General features: G+C 38.1%; 1 protein-coding gene and 2 long non-coding RNA genes across 4 annotated transcripts; 1 reads left to right on the forward strand and 2 right to left on the reverse strand.

The window, feature by feature from the left end:
• Nucleotides 1–15179: 15179 nt before the first annotated feature.
• Nucleotides 15180–16441, reverse strand: LOC130990162 (uncharacterized). Its single transcript, XR_009090857.1, has 5 exons — nt 16303–16441; nt 16100–16204; nt 15842–16014; nt 15652–15742; nt 15180–15439 (listed from the first exon to the last, which is right to left on the reverse strand). It is a non-coding gene; the product is annotated as an uncharacterized LOC130990162 (long non-coding RNA).
• A 246-nt stretch (nt 16442–16687) lies between these two features.
• Nucleotides 16688–18321, reverse strand: LOC130990168 (uncharacterized). Of its 2 annotated transcripts, none has more exons than XR_009090858.1 (3): nt 17572–18321; nt 17180–17299; nt 16688–17106 (listed from the first exon to the last, which is right to left on the reverse strand). It is a non-coding gene; the product is annotated as an uncharacterized LOC130990168 (long non-coding RNA). The 2 variants fall into 2 exon arrangements; XR_009090859.1 differs by having other exon boundaries at nt 16688–16927; nt 17031–17299.
• A 1590-nt stretch (nt 18322–19911) lies between these two features.
• On the forward strand, nt 19912–21895 carry LOC130990175 (zinc finger BED domain-containing protein RICESLEEPER 2-like). The gene is made up of 4 exons (XM_057914399.1): nt 19912–20572; nt 20650–21431; nt 21510–21565; nt 21651–21895. Exons 1-3 carry the CDS (start codon nt 19948–19950, stop codon nt 21543–21545), a joined length of 1443 nt encoding a protein of 480 aa, XP_057770382.1. The 5' UTR covers nt 19912–19947; the 3' UTR covers nt 21546–21565; nt 21651–21895.
• Nucleotides 21896–23477: the final 1582 nt, after the last annotated feature.

Genomic DNA, 23477 nt, shown 5'->3' on the forward strand with positions numbered 1-23477 from the left:
GAATTCACAACTAAAACTCGAATTCACAACCAAAATAAATTCTAGTTGTGAATTAAATTCAGGTTGTGAATTCGACTGATTGTGAATTCACAACCAACATAAATCTAGTTGTGAATTAAATTTTGGTTGTGAATTCGTTTGGTTGTGAATTCACAACCAAAAAATTCTGGTTGTGAATTAAATTTTGGTTGTAAATTCGACTGGTTGTGAATTAAATTTTGGCTGTGAATTCAACTAGTTGTGAATAGGGCTGTAAACAAACAGAGCTATTCGCGAGCTATTCGGAGCTCGGCTCGAAAAAAGCTCGTTCGAAGCTTGGTTCGATAATAAACGAGCCGAGCTCGAGCCTAAAATCGAGCTCGATAATTTTATCGAGCCGAGCCCGAGCTTTGTAGTGCTCAGCTCGTTAGGCTCGCGAACATGTTCGGATTCGTTGATAATCGAACATGTTCGCGAGCCCACAATCGAGCTGTGTTCGCGAGCCTACAATCGAGCCCATAATCGAGCCCACAATCGAGCTTATACTTCAAGAAAGACAAATAAAAATTTTTGTATGAGACAAGGTTCGAACCCTTGACTTCAAGGCATAATAGCACTAAATAAACTTCCATTGCCATTGAACTACATATAGCAATTGTTGTAAACTTTAAACTTAATAAATTCTTATATATTACAAAAAAAATGAATTTATGTATATTACGTAAGAAATAAATTAATATATATATATATATACATATATTAATATACTCAATGTCTATGTCTATATTTATAATATGTAGCTAGCATTTTGTCACAGCCCGCCCTAACTAGGGATAGTTAGGCCGAGTGATCCACGACTAGGGATGGGGTTAAAGAAGAAGGGGAAGAAAAGGGGCGTCATTTATAGCCGTAAAACTTACTCATCTTAATAAAACTCGTCATTTTTATTCATTAATACTCAATTGAAAACAGTCTATGAAAGACTGCATAAAAGTTAATTAATATCATTAATCAAGTTATACATCGTATGAAACCATTCTCTTAAGACTCAAAGTATGACATAACATACTATAACATCAACAACATCTTGCAGCGGAAAGTAGCTAGACATATGTATGAAGACATATTCTAGACAGGTTAACTATTTATTAACAACCCTGGAGACTCCGCTCATTGCAGCACCATCATCACATCAGCTCAACCTGCACATTTAGAAAACATATGCAGGGCTGAGTACAAAAGCACTCAGTGGGCACGTATGCCTAGGTATAAAAATACATGCTTCAAAACTATAAATTGTCATGCCATCATAATCAGTACAGCAAGGGAGTTTTTCGCTAAAAAGGCCCAAGCTTACTAAGTTCATTTGTGATTCTTAAAGTTCGTCTGATCAGACTAAGTTCTTGTCACGACCGGCCTTAATTAAGGATAATTAATCCGGGAAAACCATGACCGGGGAAGGGAAATTAAGAAGCGGGTTTAGAAAGGGGTGCATAAAAGAATACTCAAAGAGCTTGAATACGCGTGAAATATTCCTTAAAAAGGAAAAAGGCATAGTTCGCATAAAAAGGGTACTCAAAGAACTTGTATACGCGTTATATTCCTTAAAAAGGAAAAAGGCATCGTTAGGGGCTTGGCTAAAACATTATCAGAGTTTGCAACGGAAGGTGTAACTGAAATAATCAGTGTTTACAGCGGAATGCATAACTGAGATACATGTATGAAGACATGTATCCTTTCTGAGCCTACTTTAAGTTCGACAAAAACTCTACTCAGCAACAACACTTCATCGTCCATCACAGCTCAACCTGCACAAACATAAACATCGAAAGGCTAAGTACAAGAGTACTTAGTGGGCAGTTGCCAAGCATATAACATAACATCATTAACAATTTCACAACATCGCATAAGAGGCATAAGTTTCTTTCAAATCCTTTGCTCATTAAACATTTCCAAATTCATAAATAGCATGAGCGCATTCTTCATCATCAATAATCATAAACACGCATCGTGTCGTGGAGAAGGCCTTCCCCAACGAACACGGGCATCGCGCCGTGAAGGGGGCCTCCCTCAGCGGTCACGGCATCGTACTATTGAGGGAGGCCTCCCCCAATAGACGCTGTAACACTGGCATACTGGCATCGCGCCGCGAGAGAGGCCTCTCTCAGCGGACACGGGCATCGCGCCGTGAGGAAGGCCCTCCTCAGCGGACACGGCATCGTACTGTTGAGGGAGGCCTCCCCCAACAGACGCAAGCATCAAACATAAGCATAAACTTATCAGCGTAAAGCATTCAAGCGTAAATAAGCGTAATCATTTAATGTGCATCATAATAAAGCTTAACTCATTTAAGCGTAATAAAGCATACCATACTTGAAGATCCAATTTGCATTTTAAAGCATAACACTTGCATAGCATTTTATTTACGCGTAAGAAATTGCCCACCTGATAGCAAAGTTTTGCTAAGGTATTGTGACTCCTTGAATAGTTTTTACTCTCGCGCTTGACCTTAATCACAAGAATATAAAATAAGACATTGCCTCGAGGAAAATTCTTAATTAATGAGAAAGCGTAATTAACTATGCATGAATCTTGTATGCATGAACTAATCTTCTGAGCGATAATCGGGAATTCTACTATTAATCCTCGTTAATAGATTTAGCTAATTCTCGTCTAGCACGGTCGAATAAAACTGTGATTCTTCTTTCCTCATCGGAATATTCTAGTCGTGAAATAAACCTCGCATTTGTAATTGATTGAAAAAGGACTAACTCGGCTTTAAACGAGGTGTGACCTTGTAAAAATTATCGGGCTTTTCGATAGAAACATCATTACTAGTGTAACCTCAAATAATTAATAGGCTCAAAAGAGAGTAGCCAATTAATTAAATAAACCAGTGGCTTTAATGAAATAAACCATGATAGCTTGCTTTAAAATCTGAAGTCCAAAACAATAATTAATAAACTGGGCGGCTCATTTACTGAATACGAATCGGCTCACCCACTGATAAATAATTGGGCTCCATCAAAATTTGATACTGCTAGGCTTAGCCAAAGGAGTAACTTCAGCTCAAGCTTTAAAAGAATTAAAGCCCAACTTAAAAAGTCTTCGACCCAAAATAATTAAAATAGGGGTCCAAATAATAATTAATGTGGATTGAAAAGAATTAATCTTAGCCCAAAAAGGCAATTTAATCGGCCAAAATGATGAATTAAATTGGCCCAACGAAATATAAATGGGACTAGAATAATAGCCCATCATAAAATATGCATCAGCCCAACTCCTTAATTAAATCGAGCCCAATAGGATTAATAAGAAGGGCCATTTAAATAAAAGACTGGCCCAGTTCGAATTTAAATGAAAGCCCAATCTTTTATTAAAAATCGGCCCAAGACTCGGCCCAACATAAAGAAATAACACGGCCCAGATGATTTAATTCGGCCCAGTTCGAAATTATTATATGGAAGCCCAAAACCATTAAAACAATTCTCAGCCCAAAATTTTAAAAAGGAATAAGCCCAAATTCTTTAAACAATTAGAGCCCATCAGCAAAATAAAGAATAAGGCCCAAGCTTAAAAGAATTCGGCCCAAAAGAAAAGAATTGCAGCCCAAACTCTCTCTCTTTAGACTCTCGGTCCTTCTCTCTCTCCCATCTCTCCTTTACCTCAATCACAGCCGACACTCCCCTCTCTCAAACCAGCCGCACGCCTCTTCTCCCTCTCACTCTCGACTCGCCTTCACACGAGGCGTCCGCCGCCGAGACTCCAGCCGTCATCTGCTTCGGTTGGCTTCGACCGGCGACGTCATCTCTCTTCCTCAATCTGCACGCAGAGTTCAAAATCAAGCCCTAACTTCTCCTGGTAAATCGCAGCTGCCGCACCTCCGTATGGAATCCGGCGAGCGGTCGGCGCCGGTCGTGGCCGTCTCTCTCTCCCCTTCTGAAATCCGACGGCTGCTGTCTTCTGGAGCCATCGCCGACTAGAGTTGCTGCTGCTCGGGCTCGGTACCGGTCGAACAGAGCGGTTGCGTCTCGTTCGTGGCTGCGTCGGCTGTTCTTCTCAACCCAATGAAGGGGCAGCAGAAGCCCTAATTTCCTCTCCGATTTTGAACCGCCTCTCCCTCTCTCCCCGCTCAGCGCCGCGGCGTTTTGTAAATCCGGCGATAGCAGCCCCAGCCACCACCGCTCCTTCCGTCGTTGGGCCCTAGTTCTCAGAAAAAGGGAAAAACGCAACTGTCGAGCGACCGCTGCTGCTGCGCACGAGTCTCAGCTCGTCGCCGGGCAGCTGCTGTTCGGGGCTCTGATGAGGTTGGACGAGTTCGCCCTGTCCCGACCGTCGTCGTCGTCCCCGTCCCCGTCGGGCAGTCAGCCCTTCTACAGCTAAGTTCAATACTTAAGTCTATGTGGAGTCTTGGTTTTTGCTACTGATTTATGAGAGTTTTCTCATTGCCTTTATCTTAAGTGAAGAAAATATATACTGATTTCTGTATTATGCAAGAGATAAAACTAAGTTCGTGGTTTACTAATGTATCAAGAATTTTCCTTGCTTGCCTCGTGTGATAAGAAAATATAGCATAAACTGATTTCGATTGCTAAGTCCCTGTGTGCATATATATACACACCTGTATACTATGTATTTCCTTTTTAAACATATGCTTGATGATATGATGTATGAACTGGAGCTGAGCTAAGTATATACCTGCTATGCTTGGTGTTGGTGGCTGTTTGTTGCTATTGAATTTAATGAGGAGATAGCTGAAATTTTCAGATGCTTATTGACATATGCAGAGGAATCAAGAATGGACTGGTGGAAAAACTTAAACCAAACCTTACCTGTTCGAAGTTTGGCAGCAGTAATTGAATTCTCCTCCCTTTGGTGGTTGAAGGAACTAGTAGTCTTAAAGAATTGAAGATGGTGGGGAGCAAAGAGTGGTGGGAAGTTTGGTGGAGTGGATGGTGCTGTCGTAGGGTGGCTTAAAAAAAAACTCTCTAGGTGGTAAAATTGCTGTAAAGCTATTCTGCACACACCTAGTACACGTTTGGTTTGCCTTCTTGATGAAGTAGGTATGAAATAGGGATGTAGGGAATAATAAGTTGTAAAGTTGTGATGTAATTATTATAAAATCCTCATTCTGTATTTGTAATACTAATTTCGGGTTCCCATATAACGAAGCTTCGTTATAACTCTCTACGAATTACATATTATATAACTTGTTTTATAAGTCGAAAATTAATCACGACTTCAAGTAAATAATAGAAATAATATTTCTATTGCACTTAATAAATAACATGACTTTGCTAAGTCAGTTATAATCTGAAATAATAATTATTGATTGCTCAATAATCCTCATCGCGTTTTTCTCATACGTTATAAAAGTATAAGGCTAAAATAATAACTTCGTTTCTGATAAAAAAAAATCAGGACCATAAACTGGATTCATATATATAACTGGCAGCTGGGTTTCATTTACTGAAAGATGCGATATTAACTATCGCGATACCATATTAAATAAAAATAAAAATGCGGGTCATTACATACTACCCCTCTTAACAAAAATTTCGTCCCGAAATTTGCATATCTCTGCTAAAATAGTTCTGGGTATTTTTCCTTCATCTTGTCTTCAAATTTCCACGTAGCTTCTCTTATTTGCGGTGTCTCCATAAGATTTTCACTGATGTGATTTAGGCTGATTTCGCAAGTGTCCACGTATTGCTGGCAAGAGGGTGCGGGTGTTCCCAATTGCTGAACCTCGTTGTCTGTTGGGGCATTGCGTGGAGTAGTGACCTTTTTGGCCACAATTGTAACAATCTTTAGTTCCAGCCCGACAGATACCCCTATGCATCTTACCGCAATTTGGGCAAGGTGAAATTCCTTTCTGACTTTGGCTACCCCTAGTTGACTCGAGGTTAGTCTGTGCCTCGTGCCTTGGTTGAATAAACTGTTCGGCCCGTTCCTTTTCTTGCCACACTTTCTTACTAGTCTGATTGATATTGTCTTCATTGTTGTCCCACTTGCGCTTCCCTTTGAGAGTATGTGAGGCTACTGGTGGATCATTTGGCATTGAGATCAACAATGGGGCTGACTTGTCCGACGGCATTGCAGCTTCAACGTCAAGTGCCCTGTTCAGAGACTCCGTGTATGAGAGTTCTCTGTGGCTTGCTAGAGCCATTCTAATTTCGTGTCGCAGACCAGCACAAAATTTCTCTGCCATCTTCTCATCTGTGTCCACTTGTTGTGGAGCAAACCTAGACAGGTTGCAGAATTCCTTGTCGTATTCAACCACAGATTTCTTTCCTTGCTTTAACTCGTAGAACTCAGCTTCTTTCTTCTTCCTATAGCTTTTCGGAATATATTTATCATATAATCATGTCTTAAAATCTTCCCAAGTATAACTTGCCCATTGTTCAGGTGTCAGAATTTTTCGACGTGCTTCCCACCAGAAGTCAGCTGATCCTGTTAGCTGGAATGAGACGCAAGATAGGCGCTCCTCATCAGTACAACGTAGAAAGTTGAAAATGCGTTCCATTGCACGCACCCAAATCTCAGCTTCAGCCGGTTCACTCGTTCCGTCAAACGTATGTGGGTTCTGCCTTAAAAAGAGTTCTTCGACTCTCCTAGTTGGGGGCGGAGGGGATGGGTTATGTCCTCGAGTATCTTGTGGTTCTTCGGGTACAGCGTTACAATTTCTGCGATTGTTATTGTTTCTCGCAGGGCGTCCTCTCTTAGGCGGCATTCTGATAGCAAAGTTTGTGCCAATTAGTACACTCTAGCATAATCTAATACAAGCCTCAAAAGAATTCTTGTACAGGTTAACTTATTCTAACTTGTAAACAAGTCATAACTCCAATGACAACATTGATGTAGTAAGCTTTAAGGGTCCTTAGCATCTCAAATCTATGAGTCATAACAATCCTTAAGCATATAATATCTCATCATCTAAATTGGATACTTAGGCATAAGTCATGGAGATTTATAGCGGCTATAAAATCATGAGCTTAAGAATTATTCTATACGTATCACTTATCTTGCTGCCTTTACTATAGCCATCAAAAGATACAATCTAATTTCTTCTATGTTTGCTTCTATGTTCTGTCGTAGTGGTGATCTCATATCTTAATAGCTCTATGTTCATATGGATTCATTCCATAGGCATACTTAATCGTGCTTGCGTAAATCATTTCATTCAGTAACAACATAACATAGCTATTAACAGTTACACACTTTGTCACTTTTTGTAAACATTATCTCAAAACTTGAAAGAGCTTACCATTCTGCTTCGTTGAGTGTGATGCGATGAAGTGCTGAGCTTTGTCGATTGAATTCTAGACACTTTAGTGATCCATTCTAAGTTTGGCTTAAATAACTCTTTGGCTCAGAGCAAACGAACTGCTCTGATACCACTCTGTCACGACCGGCCTTAATTAAGGATAATTAATCCGGGAAAACCATGACCGGGGAAGGGAAATTAAGAAGCGGGTTTAGAAAGGGGTGCATAAAAGAATACTCAAAGAGCTTGAATACGCGTGAAATATTCCTTAAAAAGGAAAAAGGCATAGTTCGCATAAAAAGGGTACTCAAAGAACTTGTATACGCGTTATATTCCTTAAAAAGGAAAAAGGCATCGTTAGGGGCTTGGCTAAAACATTATCAGAGTTTGCAACGGAAGGTGTAACTGAAATAATCAGTGTTTACAGCGGAATGCATAACTGAGATACATGTATGAAGACATGTATCCTTTCTGAGCCTACTTTAAGTTCGACAAAAACTCTACTCAGCAACAACACTTCATCGTCCATCACAGCTCAACCTGCACAAACATAAACATCGAAAGGCTAAGTACAAGAGTACTTAGTGGGCAGTTGCCAAGCATATAACATAACATCATTAACAATTTCACAACATCGCATAAGAGGCATAAGTTTCTTTCAAATCCTTTGCTCATTAAACATTTCCAAATTCATAAATAGCATGAGCGCATTCTTCATCATCAATAATCATAAACACGCATCGTGTCGTGGAGAAGGCCTTCCCCAACGAACACGGGCATCGCGCCGTGAAGGGGGCCTCCCTCAGCGGTCACGGCATCGTACTATTGAGGGAGGCCTCCCCCAATAGACGCTGTAACACTGGCATACTGGCATCGCGCCGCGAGAGAGGCCTCTCTCAGCGGACACGGGCATCGCGCCGTGAGGAAGGCCCTCCTCAGCGGACACGGCATCGTACTGTTGAGGGAGGCCTCCCCCAACAGACGCAAGCATCAAACATAAGCATAAACTTATCAGCGTAAAGCATTCAAGCGTAAATAAGCGTAATCATTTAATGTGCATCATAATAAAGCTTAACTCATTTAAGCGTAATAAAGCATACCATACTTGAAGATCCAATTTGCATTTTAAAGCATAACACTTGCATAGCATTTTATTTACGCGTAAGAAATTGCCCACCTGATAGCAAAGTTTTGCTAAGGTATTGTGACTCCTTGAATAGTTTTTACTCTCGCGCTTGACCTTAATCACAAGAATATAAAATAAGACATTGCCTCGAGGAAAATTCTTAATTAATGAGAAAGCGTAATTAACTATGCATGAATCTTGTATGCATGAACTAATCTTCTGAGCGATAATCGGGAATTCTACTATTAATCCTCGTTAATAGATTTAGCTAATTCTCGTCTAGCACGGTCGAATAAAACTGTGATTCTTCTTTCCTCATCGGAATATTCTAGTCGTGAAATAAACCTCGCATTTGTAATTGATTGAAAAAGGACTAACTCGGCTTTAAACGAGGTGTGACCTTGTAAAAATTATCGGGCTTTTCGATAGAAACATCATTACTAGTGTAACCTCAAATAATTAATAGGCTCAAAAGAGAGTAGCCAATTAATTAAATAAACCAGTGGCTTTAATGAAATAAACCATGATAGCTTGCTTTAAAATCTGAAGTCCAAAACAATAATTAATAAACTGGGCGGCTCATTTACTGAATACGAATCGGCTCACCCACTGATAAATAATTGGGCTCCATCAAAATTTGATACTGCTAGGCTTAGCCAAAGGAGTAACTTCAGCTCAAGCTTTAAAAGAATTAAAGCCCAACTTAAAAAGTCTTCGACCCAAAATAATTAAAATAGGGGTCCAAATAATAATTAATGTGGATTGAAAAGAATTAATCTTAGCCCAAAAAGGCAATTTAATCGGCCAAAATGATGAATTAAATTGGCCCAACGAAATATAAATGGGACTAGAATAATAGCCCATCATAAAATATGCATCAGCCCAACTCCTTAATTAAATCGAGCCCAATAGGATTAATAAGAAGGGCCATTTAAATAAAAGACTGGCCCAGTTCGAATTTAAATGAAAGCCCAATCTTTTATTAAAAATCGGCCCAAGACTCGGCCCAACATAAAGAAATAACACGGCCCAGATGATTTAATTCGGCCCAGTTCGAAATTATTATATGGAAGCCCAAAACCATTAAAACAATTCTCAGCCCAAAATTTTAAAAAGGAATAAGCCCAAATTCTTTAAACAATTAGAGCCCATCAGCAAAATAAAGAATAAGGCCCAAGCTTAAAAGAATTCGGCCCAAAAGAAAAGAATTGCAGCCCAAACTCTCTCTCTTTAGACTCTCGGTCCTTCTCTCTCTCCCATCTCTCCTTTACCTCAATCACAGCCGACACTCCCCTCTCTCAAACCAGCCGCACGCCTCTTCTCCCTCTCACTCTCGACTCGCCTTCACACGAGGCGTCCGCCGCCGAGACTCCAGCCGTCATCTGCTTCGGTTGGCTTCGACCGGCGACGTCATCTCTCTTCCTCAATCTGCACGCAGAGTTCAAAATCAAGCCCTAACTTCTCCTGGTAAATCGCAGCTGCCGCACCTCCGTATGGAATCCGGCGAGCGGTCGGCGCCGGTCGTGGCCGTCTCTCTCTCCCCTTCTGAAATCCGACGGCTGCTGTCTTCTGGAGCCATCGCCGACTAGAGTTGCTGCTGCTCGGGCTCGGTACCGGTCGAACAGAGCGGTTGCGTCTCGTTCGTGGCTGCGTCGGCTGTTCTTCTCAACCCAATGAAGGGGCAGCAGAAGCCCTAATTTCCTCTCCGATTTTGAACCGCCTCTCCCTCTCTCCCCGCTCAGCGCCGCGGCGTTTTGTAAATCCGGCGATAGCAGCCCCAGCCACCACCGCTCCTTCCGTCGTTGGGCCCTAGTTCTCAGAAAAAGGGAAAAACGCAACTGTCGAGCGACCGCTGCTGCTGCGCACGAGTCTCAGCTCGTCGCCGGGCAGCTGCTGTTCGGGGCTCTGATGAGGTTGGACGAGTTCGCCCTGTCCCGACCGTCGTCGTCGTCCCCGTCCCCGTCGGGCAGTCAGCCCTTCTACAGCTAAGTTCAATACTTAAGTCTATGTGGAGTCTTGGTTTTTGCTACTGATTTATGAGAGTTTTCTCATTGCCTTTATCTTAAGTGAAGAAAATATATACTGATTTCTGTATTATGCAAGAGATAAAACTAAGTTCGTGGTTTACTAATGTATCAAGAATTTTCCTTGCTTGCCTCGTGTGATAAGAAAATATAGCATAAACTGATTTCGATTGCTAAGTCCCTGTGTGCATATATATACACACCTGTATACTATGTATTTCCTTTTTAAACATATGCTTGATGATATGATGTATGAACTGGAGCTGAGCTAAGTATATACCTGCTATGCTTGGTGTTGGTGGCTGTTTGTTGCTATTGAATTTAATGAGGAGATAGCTGAAATTTTCAGATGCTTATTGACATATGCAGAGGAATCAAGAATGGACTGGTGGAAAAACTTAAACCAAACCTTACCTGTTCGAAGTTTGGCAGCAGTAATTGAATTCTCCTCCCTTTGGTGGTTGAAGGAACTAGTAGTCTTAAAGAATTGAAGATGGTGGGGAGCAAAGAGTGGTGGGAAGTTTGGTGGAGTGGATGGTGCTGTCGTAGGGTGGCTTAAAAAAAAACTCTCTAGGTGGTAAAATTGCTGTAAAGCTATTCTGCACACACCTAGTACACGTTTGGTTTGCCTTCTTGATGAAGTAGGTATGAAATAGGGATGTAGGGAATAATAAGTTGTAAAGTTGTGATGTAATTATTATAAAATCCTCATTCTGTATTTGTAATACTAATTTCGGGTTCCCATATAACGAAGCTTCGTTATAACTCTCTACGAATTACATATTATATAACTTGTTTTATAAGTCGAAAATTAATCACGACTTCAAGTAAATAATAGAAATAATATTTCTATTGCACTTAATAAATAACATGACTTTGCTAAGTCAGTTATAATCTGAAATAATAATTATTGATTGCTCAATAATCCTCATCGCGTTTTTCTCATACGTTATAAAAGTATAAGGCTAAAATAATAACTTCGTTTCTGATAAAAAAAAATCAGGACCATAAACTGGATTCATATATATAACTGGCAGCTGGGTTTCATTTACTGAAAGATGCGATATTAACTATCGCGATACCATATTAAATAAAAATAAAAATGCGGGTCATTACAGTTCTTTTGTAATCTATCATATCTGAAACTGTGTGCCGGAGAGGTGGCCACCTCTCACGGTCACTTGACCGGCCAACCCGCTAGATGACTCACGGTCACTGGTGTACACTAGTCCTGGCAGGATAGCTATCAACTGCTCAGGACCCGAATTCGATTGCATCATTGGCAAAGCCAAAGCAGATAGATATCATACTAAAATTTAAACATTTTATGGCAAGACAATACTTGAAATAACTTTAACTCAAAGATTTTGTCATGAAATAACTTGCTCAAAGGTAGCATTAAACTCGTTTGATAGATATATAAAACTGAAATTAACAGTTAAATCATCTCATGCATTCATTCGTATAAGAGGCCTACGACACGCAGGGGATCTCTATATACGTATAGTAAAAGTAATGCCCACCTCGTTGTGTCTCTGTATCAATGAGTAACGTCACTCTCTCCCTCAAGTCGTTACTTCCCAAAAGGACCTTCATCGTTATGAAGAATTGGTGAGAAGTTATAAAAGAAACCTCGATTAATAATCTAATCTCTTTTATGAAACATTAGTATCTCTAATGTTCATCTCTCTTGATTGTTAATCAATATAACAATTATTATCTCTCGTCATTACTCATTAATTATAACATCCTTATGTTATAATTAGCAGCGCTTCAATTAAAAGAAATATTTAACACATCGAAATGTCCACTTTCTTAGCAGATCTATTCGCTCTCATCTCGTCTAATTAACCGATTAGAAGGTTAAACTTTCCATTAGGCATGTATTTGAGTCACGGGTCAACAAGAATTGACTATGCTCAAATTCTAATTTCACTAAAAATTTCGGCATGACCTATTCATATATAATGTCAGCCACGAGATTTCAACGCGTGAATCTCACTACGTGAACTCGTCTCTCGACTCAAAACTTAACATCTTGACATCTTTTCAACGCAAACCAAACAATTCAAAATCATCAAAACTCTTTATCAGTAAACTATCATTTATACTCGACACCAATTGTTCGAGTGTCAGATACCAACATTTATGTGCGTTAATCATAACTCTCACAACTCACACCATTTAGTCATATCGTATCATCCATCAAAACAAATATAATCAAGTTGTTTTCTAGAAAGTTTTGTTGTTTTTGTGTCATCTTTAAAAATTCATAACAACCAACTCAATCATCATAAACTCTCATACCAATTGATCTCAAAAACTTCATGAAGTGTAGTTCACTCTAAAAATGGTAGTTAACCAAAAAGGTTAAAGGTTTTTGGAGATATTGCTCTTTTAGTGCAGGCTGTCAAAGATTGACAGTTTCTGCTAAATTTTGTTTAGGCCATTAGAAACCAAGGCAAACCTTAATAAAATTCCATCAAATTTAATCATCCAAAACTAAAGGTATCCTTGAAGATTTGGTTAAAATTTCACAAGAGAAAACGTTCATATGATCTGCCAAATAAACAATGAAACTCATACACTTTTACTGTTGGACAAATATGACAGCAGAACAGGGCATTTTTGAAATAATAAACTGCTCTGTTTCAGAGGTCATAAAAATCGAAATCTTATGTTTTTAGAAAAGTATTGAAGTCTAGTTTCGTTTAAAAAAAACGGTGATGCAAAATCCTTCATGGATTAATAGATATAAACGTTTTTGTGAAGTCTACCAATAGTTGACAGATTCTGTCAAGGATTTTTCAAAATATCTTTAAAATAGCAAACATCATCCAAAAGACATGAAATTTTGCAGCAACGAAATACACATATCATAGATAAACATACTAAAATTTCAGAGCCATCAAGCAATGAAAACTCATCGAAACATAAGCTTGAAACTGCTGTAAAATTTTGACAGAATTCCAGTTTTAATTTCGTTCAACAATTATCATCCATAAATTGTAAATCAATTAGCATGCTCATGTGACATCGTAGAACACATATACGCAATAATATTCATTATGCAACGTCTCAAACTTCACGAATTTAAATAATCATACTCTAAAAATTTATACAATTTTCGTGCTTGGAAAAATACGAATTTAATATATATCGATTCTAGCATACCCCTAAGCACAAATATCAAGTCAAAACGATCAAACAAAAATCGAAAGACAAGCTAATATGTGAAAAACGGGGCTGCCCTCATGGGTTTCATAGCTACGGTTCGTTCTGTTCTTACTCCCTTCATTAAACATACTCAACATCTACCCAAGAACAACATACTAAAATTTCACGACGATCCGACGTCGTTCCAAAATAAAGTCGAGAATCGACATTTTTCGACGTCGACGAAAATCGAAAAGAAAACCATCAAAACGTAGGTAGAGATCTTACCTACTTAGATACGTGATCGAAAAGATGATCGGCGCTCGTCTCGGTGCTCAAATCGGAGGTCAAAAGCTCCAACTCCTCAACAATGGTGTTATGCGTGAGTTTAGTGTGTGTTTTAGGTGTTGTGTGTGTGAGTTAAAAGTGTTTGGCTGAAACAAACGTGTAATATGTGTGAGTGAGTGAGTTTGGGCGGTTGGGGGGTGGTTAGGGGTAGGGTAGGTTAGATATTTAGGATATTAACCCGTTAGTCGTTAAATATCTCGTTTCGTCTCGTCTCGTTTTAACGACTAACTACCCATACTCTTCGTTACTCGCCCTCTCAACTCCTACTCACTTTTATTACACTCGTAATTCTATATAAATATAGAAAATACAAGCTCGTTCTCGAAATTCTGATAAACGAGATTTACACGTTTATCGAGAAATCCCGATTTACTATTCACTCATCGTCCAAAAATAAAAACTTTCATTATTGGACTCGTATCGAAAAACTAAGAATATTTCTCGACGGTAAGATTTTGAAAGTCGACAAAAAGACGAAATAGCCGTACTTTACTATTCATCGTCAAAAAGTCAAAAATTTCAAAAACGTCTTAACGGACTCAGATTTCACTTCCGAGTTCACCGTTCTCATTCAAATAATTATCTAGAATTATTCAAATACTCAAACTCAAATACGGATATAAAATCCCACATCATCCTCACATCATCGAAAGAACATCTCAACATCTTAAAAAAAATAACAAGAAAACTTCATATAACTCCTCATCTATTTACAAAGTAAATCAAACAAGGGATCTAAACCCTAATTACTCAAACTCAAGCAATTAAACACGTTATCAAAAGCCCGGGTATTACACATTTGCAACCATGCTCCGTGACAATGCATTGAAACATCTTCACTACTACAAATTCGCTCATAGATAATGGATAAAATCCGTTATCTATGTGTGAAAACTGCCATAATATATAATAGTGTAATGTATGTGGAGTTCATACATAACGGATATTTAAGCGTTATCTATTCTATTATACATAACGGTTTTTCATAAATATATAACGCTCAAAATCCATTATCTAAATAATTATACATAACGGTTCCAATCCGTCAAGAAAGTTAAACTTCACCGTTATGTATACACATATACATAACGATTGTTTATATATAAATAACGTTTTATATCCGTTATCTATAGTATTATACATAACGGTTTTAACCGTTATCTTTGTCATAATACATAACAGTTCTTTACCGTTATGTATGCCAACTATAGCTTTTAGCATATTTTTAATACTTTTTCTCAATTTTTCTGTTATTTATCTAAAAAATGAATAAATAAACTTAAAACAACAAAATGATAAAACCATCAATAACATATATTATATATATCACAAAACATTCATACATAATGTTTTGAGCCCAACTAAAAAAAAAAAAAAAAAAAAACTAGGGCTTCCGTTGCCTTCTAAAACCAGCACCTCTCTATAAGCTCTATAATCTTGTATCTTGTCCTTCAACTATATAAATGTTAATCTGCTCGCGACGGCAGAGTGAAGAGTACCTCCTGAAGCTGAGTCCGGTTGGGGTTGAGAAATATACAACTACACAGAAATAAACAAAAAATTGAGAGATGATAAAATTAAGCAATTCTTGCAACTGTTATAAAAACACATTTCTAAAAAACTTACATCTCCATAGAAAAAAGATGAATTCATTATCCAACTACTGTTAAAAAAGTTAGATGTTAAAATTATCCAACTACTGTATAAAGTTAGTCCAAACATAAATATACCAGAAGCTTATCAACTTTTACCGTGATAATGGGAAGTAAAGGACCAAAAATCTCCTCATTCAAGATCAGAGAATCTAGTGGGGCATCCAGTATAACAGTGGGAGTGATCTTGCTGTAAGATGGACAAGGAAAAGAATTTCATGAATACATCATCAACCAACACCATATCATTGCTGAAGAAGAAAGGGCAGAACCAAGTTTTGGAACTCACAGATTGGCTTTATCCCGTTGACCACCAATAACTATTTTACTGGAAACCTTCTCTTCATCCAAAAGCTTTGTTAGACGTTCAAAATGTCGGGAATTTATAATTTTTGACAAGTCCTTTGAATTCACAGGATCCTTTCCATAGAATTTTTCTAGTTCAGATGAAAGAGCATCAACCTGAGAAATCATATCAGAATTTGATCAAAGAGAGAACGTATACCCCTATTTGCATGTACAATATAGTTCAGTTGGTATTGCTTACAAATTTTGATGCATAGTCCTTTGTAGTTATTATATAATCAGGTGAAACACAGGTTTGTCCACTGTTGCATCCCCACTTGCCTGAGATTATTCTTCTTGCCGCAACCTTAAGAACAAACAGAACAAGCACATCATCTGTTGGTGTTTGATTCAGAAAAATTCAGATTTGGTCGAGTTTCAGTAACTGAGGCCTGACGGACTTACTGTTAAGTTGATGTTTGAATCAACGATTACTGGACATTTCCCACCAAGCTCCAAAATCACAGGTGTAAGATGCTTAGCAGCAGCAGCTAATATAACACGTCCAACCTTGCTATTCCCTGTAGAAAGTTTGTTTGATTAGGTTTAGGACCAATATTTATAATCATGTCAAATACAGAATTCTTTTAGCTCAAGTTTAATCACCTGCAAAGTGTCAGCCAGCTTGTTTAGATCAAGTTCACCATCCTTTGCATGCTTTATCAAAGCGATAAATTTCTTAGTCAATAGACCTGAGAAGCACTGCGCATACCAATCATCAGAGTCTTACCTGCTCAACAATGTCCTTCAAGGAGATGTCAGAACTCCCAATTCACTGGTAGCTGGTAAGCATGCATTTAGTACAGGTTGAAAGACTATATACTGATAAACTAATTCTTGGTTCAACACATATTCACAAGTATATTGCCATTAAATGTAACAGTTCATCAGATATTAAAACAGAAAAATAAAACTAATTACAAGTTAAAATTTTATATGATAATGGAAAAATAAGTTGAGTGAATAAACTAACAATTTTCGCTCATGCAATAAGAATACTGAAGCTGATCATGCTTCCTATTTAACCAATCTGTTAGGAAATGAGAAAGGTGATGCAATTAAGCTGCTCACAAGCTATGAAAAAATGCGTAGTTTAGAGATATTCAAGCAAACATAAAACTAAATAAACTTACAGTTGAACTAGCAGCTGAAAATGCAGCAATGCCTTTGTAAAGAAAATTAGCTAAAGATCTTGCCATCCTCCCAAAACTGCAAATCAAAGCAATTATAGAAAGATTATTCCAAATTCCAGCAGTCTATATGCATTCCAATAAACAAGAACCTCATCCTGCCTTGTTTCCACGGCATCCCACTCTACATTCCTTATACCAGCAAAACCCTCATCCTGCCTCTTCAGCATATGCTGAAGAGCATGGCCAAATTCATGGAATACAGTCTCAACCTACAAGCACCATGAGAATCAATCAAATAAAGAGTAGCTAAAACAAAAATAGCTCCAGGAATTCAATCAAGAATTCAGAACCCCCCTGCGAATTCAATACCTACAGTGCAAGAAACAATTGAATTAAGTCGGACTACAAGAATCAATCAACTGCAACACCCCGTTCTCCGGAGAAAAGAACTAGAACTTACTAAGTATGCATAAACTACAAAATTGCTCGAAAATTTCAAAATTGGAACCCAGAGTAGAGAAGTGCAGAGTTCAGGACTTACTGGAGTTGGAGAGTGGAGATAGATAAGGAGAGAATTGTGCAGAGTTCAGGAACCCAATTTGTGCATATTATCTGAGAGAGAGAGGGCCTCCGCCTTCAAAATTCGAGTATTTCAGTGCGAGGGAGGCGACTACCGATGGAGGCGGTGGCGGTGGCGACAAATGACCTAGGTTTCTAGATTTGGGGAAAAAAGAGAGGAGCGCGAGATAGGTCGTGAAGGGAAAGTTGGATTTCCTGAGAGGCTTCGATGATAGGCCACCTGCGACAACCTAGGGTTTAGGATTTGGGGTGCTGAAGACCGAGAAGGACGATGGGAGAGAGAGAGAGAGAGAGAGAGAGAGAGAGAGAGGCGCGACATTGACTGCTATAATCATCGGCCGAGGCCAAGGACAAAGCACCGCCTCGCCTCCATCGGTAAGAACAGGGGATGACGATTGCCTCGCCAATTTCAGAGGCGGCGGCAGCCAGCCTCGCCGGAGCTAATCGTGGCGGAGATCCTTGAGGTGACAACATTTTGGAAGAAGATCTAGGGCACGAACTGAGGAATTGAGGGATGAGAAGGAGAGAGGTGAAAATCTGTTGAGATATGAGGAGAAATAGAGGCACGGCTTCGCTGGATCCAGGCACCGCGGCCGACGACGCCGGAGAAGAGAAGGAGGGCGGGGTGGGTGGAGGTTTTGATGGGAGGCAGAGAACGAGAGAGGGAGAGTTGGAGAGAGATCATTAGGAACTTAGGGTTTTGAATGTTGTAGTGAAATTAAAATCTAATACATAACATAAATTAATAACGGTAATATTTACTGTTATTAAAATGTGCTCATACATAACACAAACCATAACGATAATAAATACGCGTTATTAAAAATGAACATACACAACACTCATAGATAACGGTAGACTAAAAAGCGTTATAAATAAGCATAGGTAACAGTTTTCTCATAACGGATTTTTGAAATATCCGTTATCTATGTAAAAAGGCGCACATACATAACGGATATTTTAAATATCCGTTATCTATGAGGCGTTATGTATGTGCATTTTTGGTGTAGTGCTTTAATTAAATATAACTTTCATAATTAGTCAAATTTCACAATTTTATAAAAAGAAAAACATAATTTACTAATAAACCTTCAATTTTATTATAGTCACACAATTGATTTCAAATATATTATAGATGTATGTGTCATGTGTGTATAAGGATAAATGTTATGCCGTATACTTTGAATGAGCACCGCTTACATTTAGTCGATATTATAATTATTCTTTTTATTTTATACATATATTTTTTAATTCTAATACATCAAAAATCATTATTGAAATTACTAATTTATCAAATTGCAAAAATAAAAAATCAATTTGTTCATTTTTACCTTAACTCCAAATAAACGAATTAAAAGAACAATCGAGCTTTGTTACTTTGTTCATTGTTATATCGTTTAATAATATAATATCATACATTGATATTATATAATATAATATATATACTATATAATCAAATCATGCACTATAATTTATGTGTTGTAGTCCATATCTATATATATCATGCATGTTATATATGTTGTATACTTTGAATGAGCGTCACTTATATTTAGTCGATATTATCATTATTCTTTCTTATTTAATACATATTTTTAAATTTTTAATACATAAAAAATTATTATTGAAATCACTAATTTATCAAATTGAAGAAATCAAAACTCAATTTGTTCATTTTTATTTTAACTTGAAATAAATGAATAAAATGAACAATCGAGCATTGTTACTTTGTTCATTTTTATATCATTTAATAATTTCATGCATTGACATTATACAATACAATATATATACTATATTATCAAATCATCTACTATAATTTATGTGTTATAGTCTATATCTATATCTATATATATCATACATGTTATGTTGTATACTTTGAATGAGCGTCGCTTAGTCGATATTATCATTATTCTTTTTTATTTTATACATATTTTTTAAATTCTAATACATCAAAAATTATCAACATAGTGCCAAATGCACTGCTAAACAAATTCACAGCACGAAAGGCCAACAAAATATCAGCATCACAATGTCTATGGCTCATAAGGAAGCGGTGAGCTCTGTCACTAATTTTAAGTATGACCACTCAAAGATCAGAGAGGTACTTTCACACATGATTATTGTGCATGAGCTCCCATTTCGATTTCCTGAATATGAGTTATTTAATTTGTTGATGAAGAGCGCCACTCCCCTATATAATAAGATTAGTCGTGCAACAGTAATGAAGGATTGTTGGGCCTCTTATGAGTTGGAGAAGAAGAGATTGATGAACGAATTGAAAGGTGTTAGTAGAGTAAGTGTGACTACAGACCTTTGGACATCAGATCAAAATATTTCATATATGGTTGTCACGGGTCACTATGTGGATTCAAATTGGAATTTACAAAAGCGCACTTTGAACTTTTGTGATATTCCACCACCACATACGGGAGTCGTGATTAGTGATGTGCTGCAAAGATGCTTTCGAGAGTGGGGTATTGAGGAAAAAGTTTGGACAATCACTGTGGATAATGCTTCCAACAATGATGTAGCTGTTCGGATATTGAAAGAAAATCTCTTGTTCAGACACACTTTACCTCTTGGTGGTCAAATATTTCACGTGAGATGTTGTGCGCACATTCTTAATCTTTTGGTCAAAGATGGATTATCTTCTATTCAGGATGTGATCTCCAAAGTGCGTGAAAGTGTGAAGTATGTGGCAGCATCAGAGGCACGTGTGATCATGTTCGGTGAAATTGCAAAGCAGTTGGAATTATCTTCGAAGAAGCTTGTCTTGGATTGTGTAACAAGATGGAATGCAACATATTTTATGTTGTCATGTGCTTTGGAGTTCAAAGCCGTTTTTCCAAGATATCAACAAAGGGATCCTTCATATACTACATTGCCGAGTGATGAGGAATGGGAGAAAGTGCGCATTGTTTGTTCTTTCCTTGAAGATTTTCATGAGATCACTGAACTCATCTCAGGTATTAATATATTTACTTTGCACTCATAATATATTGTGTAATTACTAATGTCAATTATATCATCACATTTAATGCAGGTTCTGAGTACCCGACAGCCAATCTTTTCTTGGTCAAACTTGTTCACATAAAGTCACTATTGACTTATGAGAGTTTAGATAAAGATTCAAGTACCACAGCTACATTTATGGAAAAAATGCTTGAAAAGATGAAGTTGAAGTTTGATAAGTATTGGGGATCTTGTAATTTATTGATTTCTATAGCGGCTGTTTTAGATCCTAGAAACAAAATGAAGTATATTGAGTGGTGTGCTGACAATTGCTATTCTAGCGTGGAAGGGATTGAACTTAAAGTAACAGTTTTTGAGACATTGCGAAACTTGTATGCTGAATATGTAGAGGCTTATAGAGTTAGTACTAGTACTACTAATATTGTGAGAAATGCTAGTGATGCTCAAACAGGAAGTTCTAGCAATGTTAGTGGTGTTAGTAGTGTGAAATCTAGTACAAGTAGAAGCCAAAGCAAATATGAAAGCTTTAGGAAAACTGTTACTAGTGTTGATCAAATGAAGTCGGACTTTGATTTGTACTTTGAGGAGGCAGTTGAAGAATGGAATGAGCCGACTCAGTTTGATGCAATTGGATGGTGGAAGATGCATAGGATGAAGTATAAGATCCTATCAAAGATGGCTTGTGATGTGCTATCAATTCCCATAACCACAGTAGCTTCAGAGTCTGCCTTTAGTGTTGGTGGTAGAGTTATTGATCCACATCGTGCCTCTTTAGGAGTGGATACTGTGCAAATGCTACTTTGTGCCGAAGATTGGCTACGAGCTCGCTACGAGATCAAGGGAAAAGCCAAGGTAAGTATCAGTTTTAATCTTTATGTCTTTACTATATATACGTCTAATATTTAAATTTATGTGTTTATATTTTTATAGGACAAAGAGAATACCAAAGAGATCACTTTCACTTAAGCATGTCATCAATAGAATGGGTAAATTATTGTTTTTATTTATATTAGTCTTATTATTTATATTTGTATTATTCTTAATTGTGTGATTTTGATTTTGTTGCTGCAGTAGTGACGCTTTGCTAGATTGGAGAGAATCTACAAAATCAATGCTTCTCTTATATAGTAGTTTTTGGTGTGTATGTTTGGACTTTTTAATGTTCTTCTAGTTACACAAGACATTTTAATTGTTTGGATTGTTGTTTAAATTATGTTATTTTGGCATGCATGTACATTTGTTAGAATGATTTTTATTCGTATTGATGCTTGTTTTGGACGATTGATTAGAATATATAGAAAATAATTTTTCTTTGAGGTCGAGCTCGAGCTCGAGCTCGAGCTCGAGCAACAGGTTGATTAAAAGTACATGATTTCGAGCTTGACACGAGCTCGAACTCGAATATTCGAGCCGAGCACATTTCAAGCCTACACGAACCTTTAAACGAACATAAAACGAGCCGAGCTCGAGCATAAGCTCGAGTTCGACATTAACGAATAAAACACGAGCCGAACTCGAATCGAGCTCGAGCTTGATATTTTGATGTCGAGCCGAACTCGATCATGAACATAAAAGCTCGAATCGAGCTCGAGCCGAGCTCGAACACCCGAATATTTAAATGAGCCGAGATCGAGCAGCCTAGTATTCGGCTCGGCTCGGCTCGTTTACAGCCCTAGTTGTGAATTCACAAACAAAAAATCCTGGTTGTGAATTCGACTGGTTGTGAATTCACAATTCACAACCAATGTGAATTCACAACCAAAAAAATTTTGGTTGTGAATTCACACAAGTTGTGAATGCGGGATTTTTTAAAGGGGTGATGTAAAGTGGACATTTTTTTTAATTTTTAATGAGAAAGGGTATTTTGATAACAGTGGCCATTTTTTAATATTTTTATCTTAGTGGACAATTTTTAATTTTACAATATGAAAGTGGTCATTTTAAAAATCCACTCTATTTTATATATTTAAAACAACTCGAAAATCAACAAAAGTGTCGCAAGAGGAATGAAAACTAAAATCAAGAGTGGCTTCCCACGCGTATGGTAATGTTGTATTTAGGGCTGGTAAACCTGTTCCGGTTATCCGGTTAAAACCGTAACCGAACCGAAAAAACCGATTATCGGTTAACCGATAACCGGTTTTTACCGGTTCGGTTCGGTTTTCGGTTATTATGTTTCCATTTTACCGGTTAATCGGTTAAACCGATTAACCGGTTTAGTCATATAATTAAATAATTTAGATTTTATAATTTAAATAGAATAGCTGAATAGGGCTTAATTCCATTCCCCCAAGAACGAAATATAGCAGCAGCTTCTGTTCTGGCTGTGCGACCCGCCGCTGCGACTCTGAAATTGAAGGCCGCCTCTTCCCACTGAACCACGTCGCCGGTACCCCTCGCCATCGGGCCACGTCGCCGACGTCTTCCCAGTTTTTTCCGCACCTGAGCACCATCTGCTAGAGCTGTACCTCTTTCCTAAATCGGACCACGTCGCCTGCTCTTTCTCCGGCGACTGCACCTCCTCCCACCTCTTCGCCTGAGCGCCGGCACCTCTTCTCTTCCCACCGGACCACGTCTGCTCCTTCTCCGGATCCTTGGGTGGCAGCACCTCTTCAACACTAATTTTGATAATTATTAGAACTTAGGGATTTGGGATTTGTGAAATTGGGTGGCGGCTGATTTTGCTTTTTGTATAGATACAGCCAACAAATAGCTTGCAGGATTAAGGTGGGTGTTTGTGTGTTATTATCATCCATATGTTTGTGATTATCTTCCTTGTTCTTTCACGATTGTGGGGTGTAGTTTTATCAGATAGCTTGTAGGATTTGGAGTTGGCCGGTTAATCGGTTAACCAATTAACCGAAACCGGACCGGTTATTCGGTTAACCGGTCTGAAAA

This window comes from Salvia miltiorrhiza, chromosome 1 (genome assembly GCF_028751815.1).
Source record: "Salvia miltiorrhiza cultivar Shanhuang (shh) chromosome 1, IMPLAD_Smil_shh, whole genome shotgun sequence".
Lineage (NCBI taxonomy): Eukaryota > Viridiplantae > Streptophyta > Magnoliopsida > Lamiales > Lamiaceae > Salvia > Salvia miltiorrhiza.

Bases quoted from the DNA above. Each gene is read 5' to 3' on its own strand.
- LOC130990175 (XM_057914399.1), top strand. From the start codon at position 19,948: ATGGTTGTCACGGGTCACTATGTGGATTCAAATTGGAATTTACAAAAG. The intron at 20,573-20,649 runs GTATTAATATAT...CATTTAATGCAG, and splicing joins GATCACTGAACTCATCTCAG to GTTCTGAGTACCCGACAGCC. The intron at 21,432-21,509 runs GTAAGTATCAGT...ATATTTTTATAG, and splicing joins AGATCAAGGGAAAAGCCAAG to GACAAAGAGAATACCAAAGA.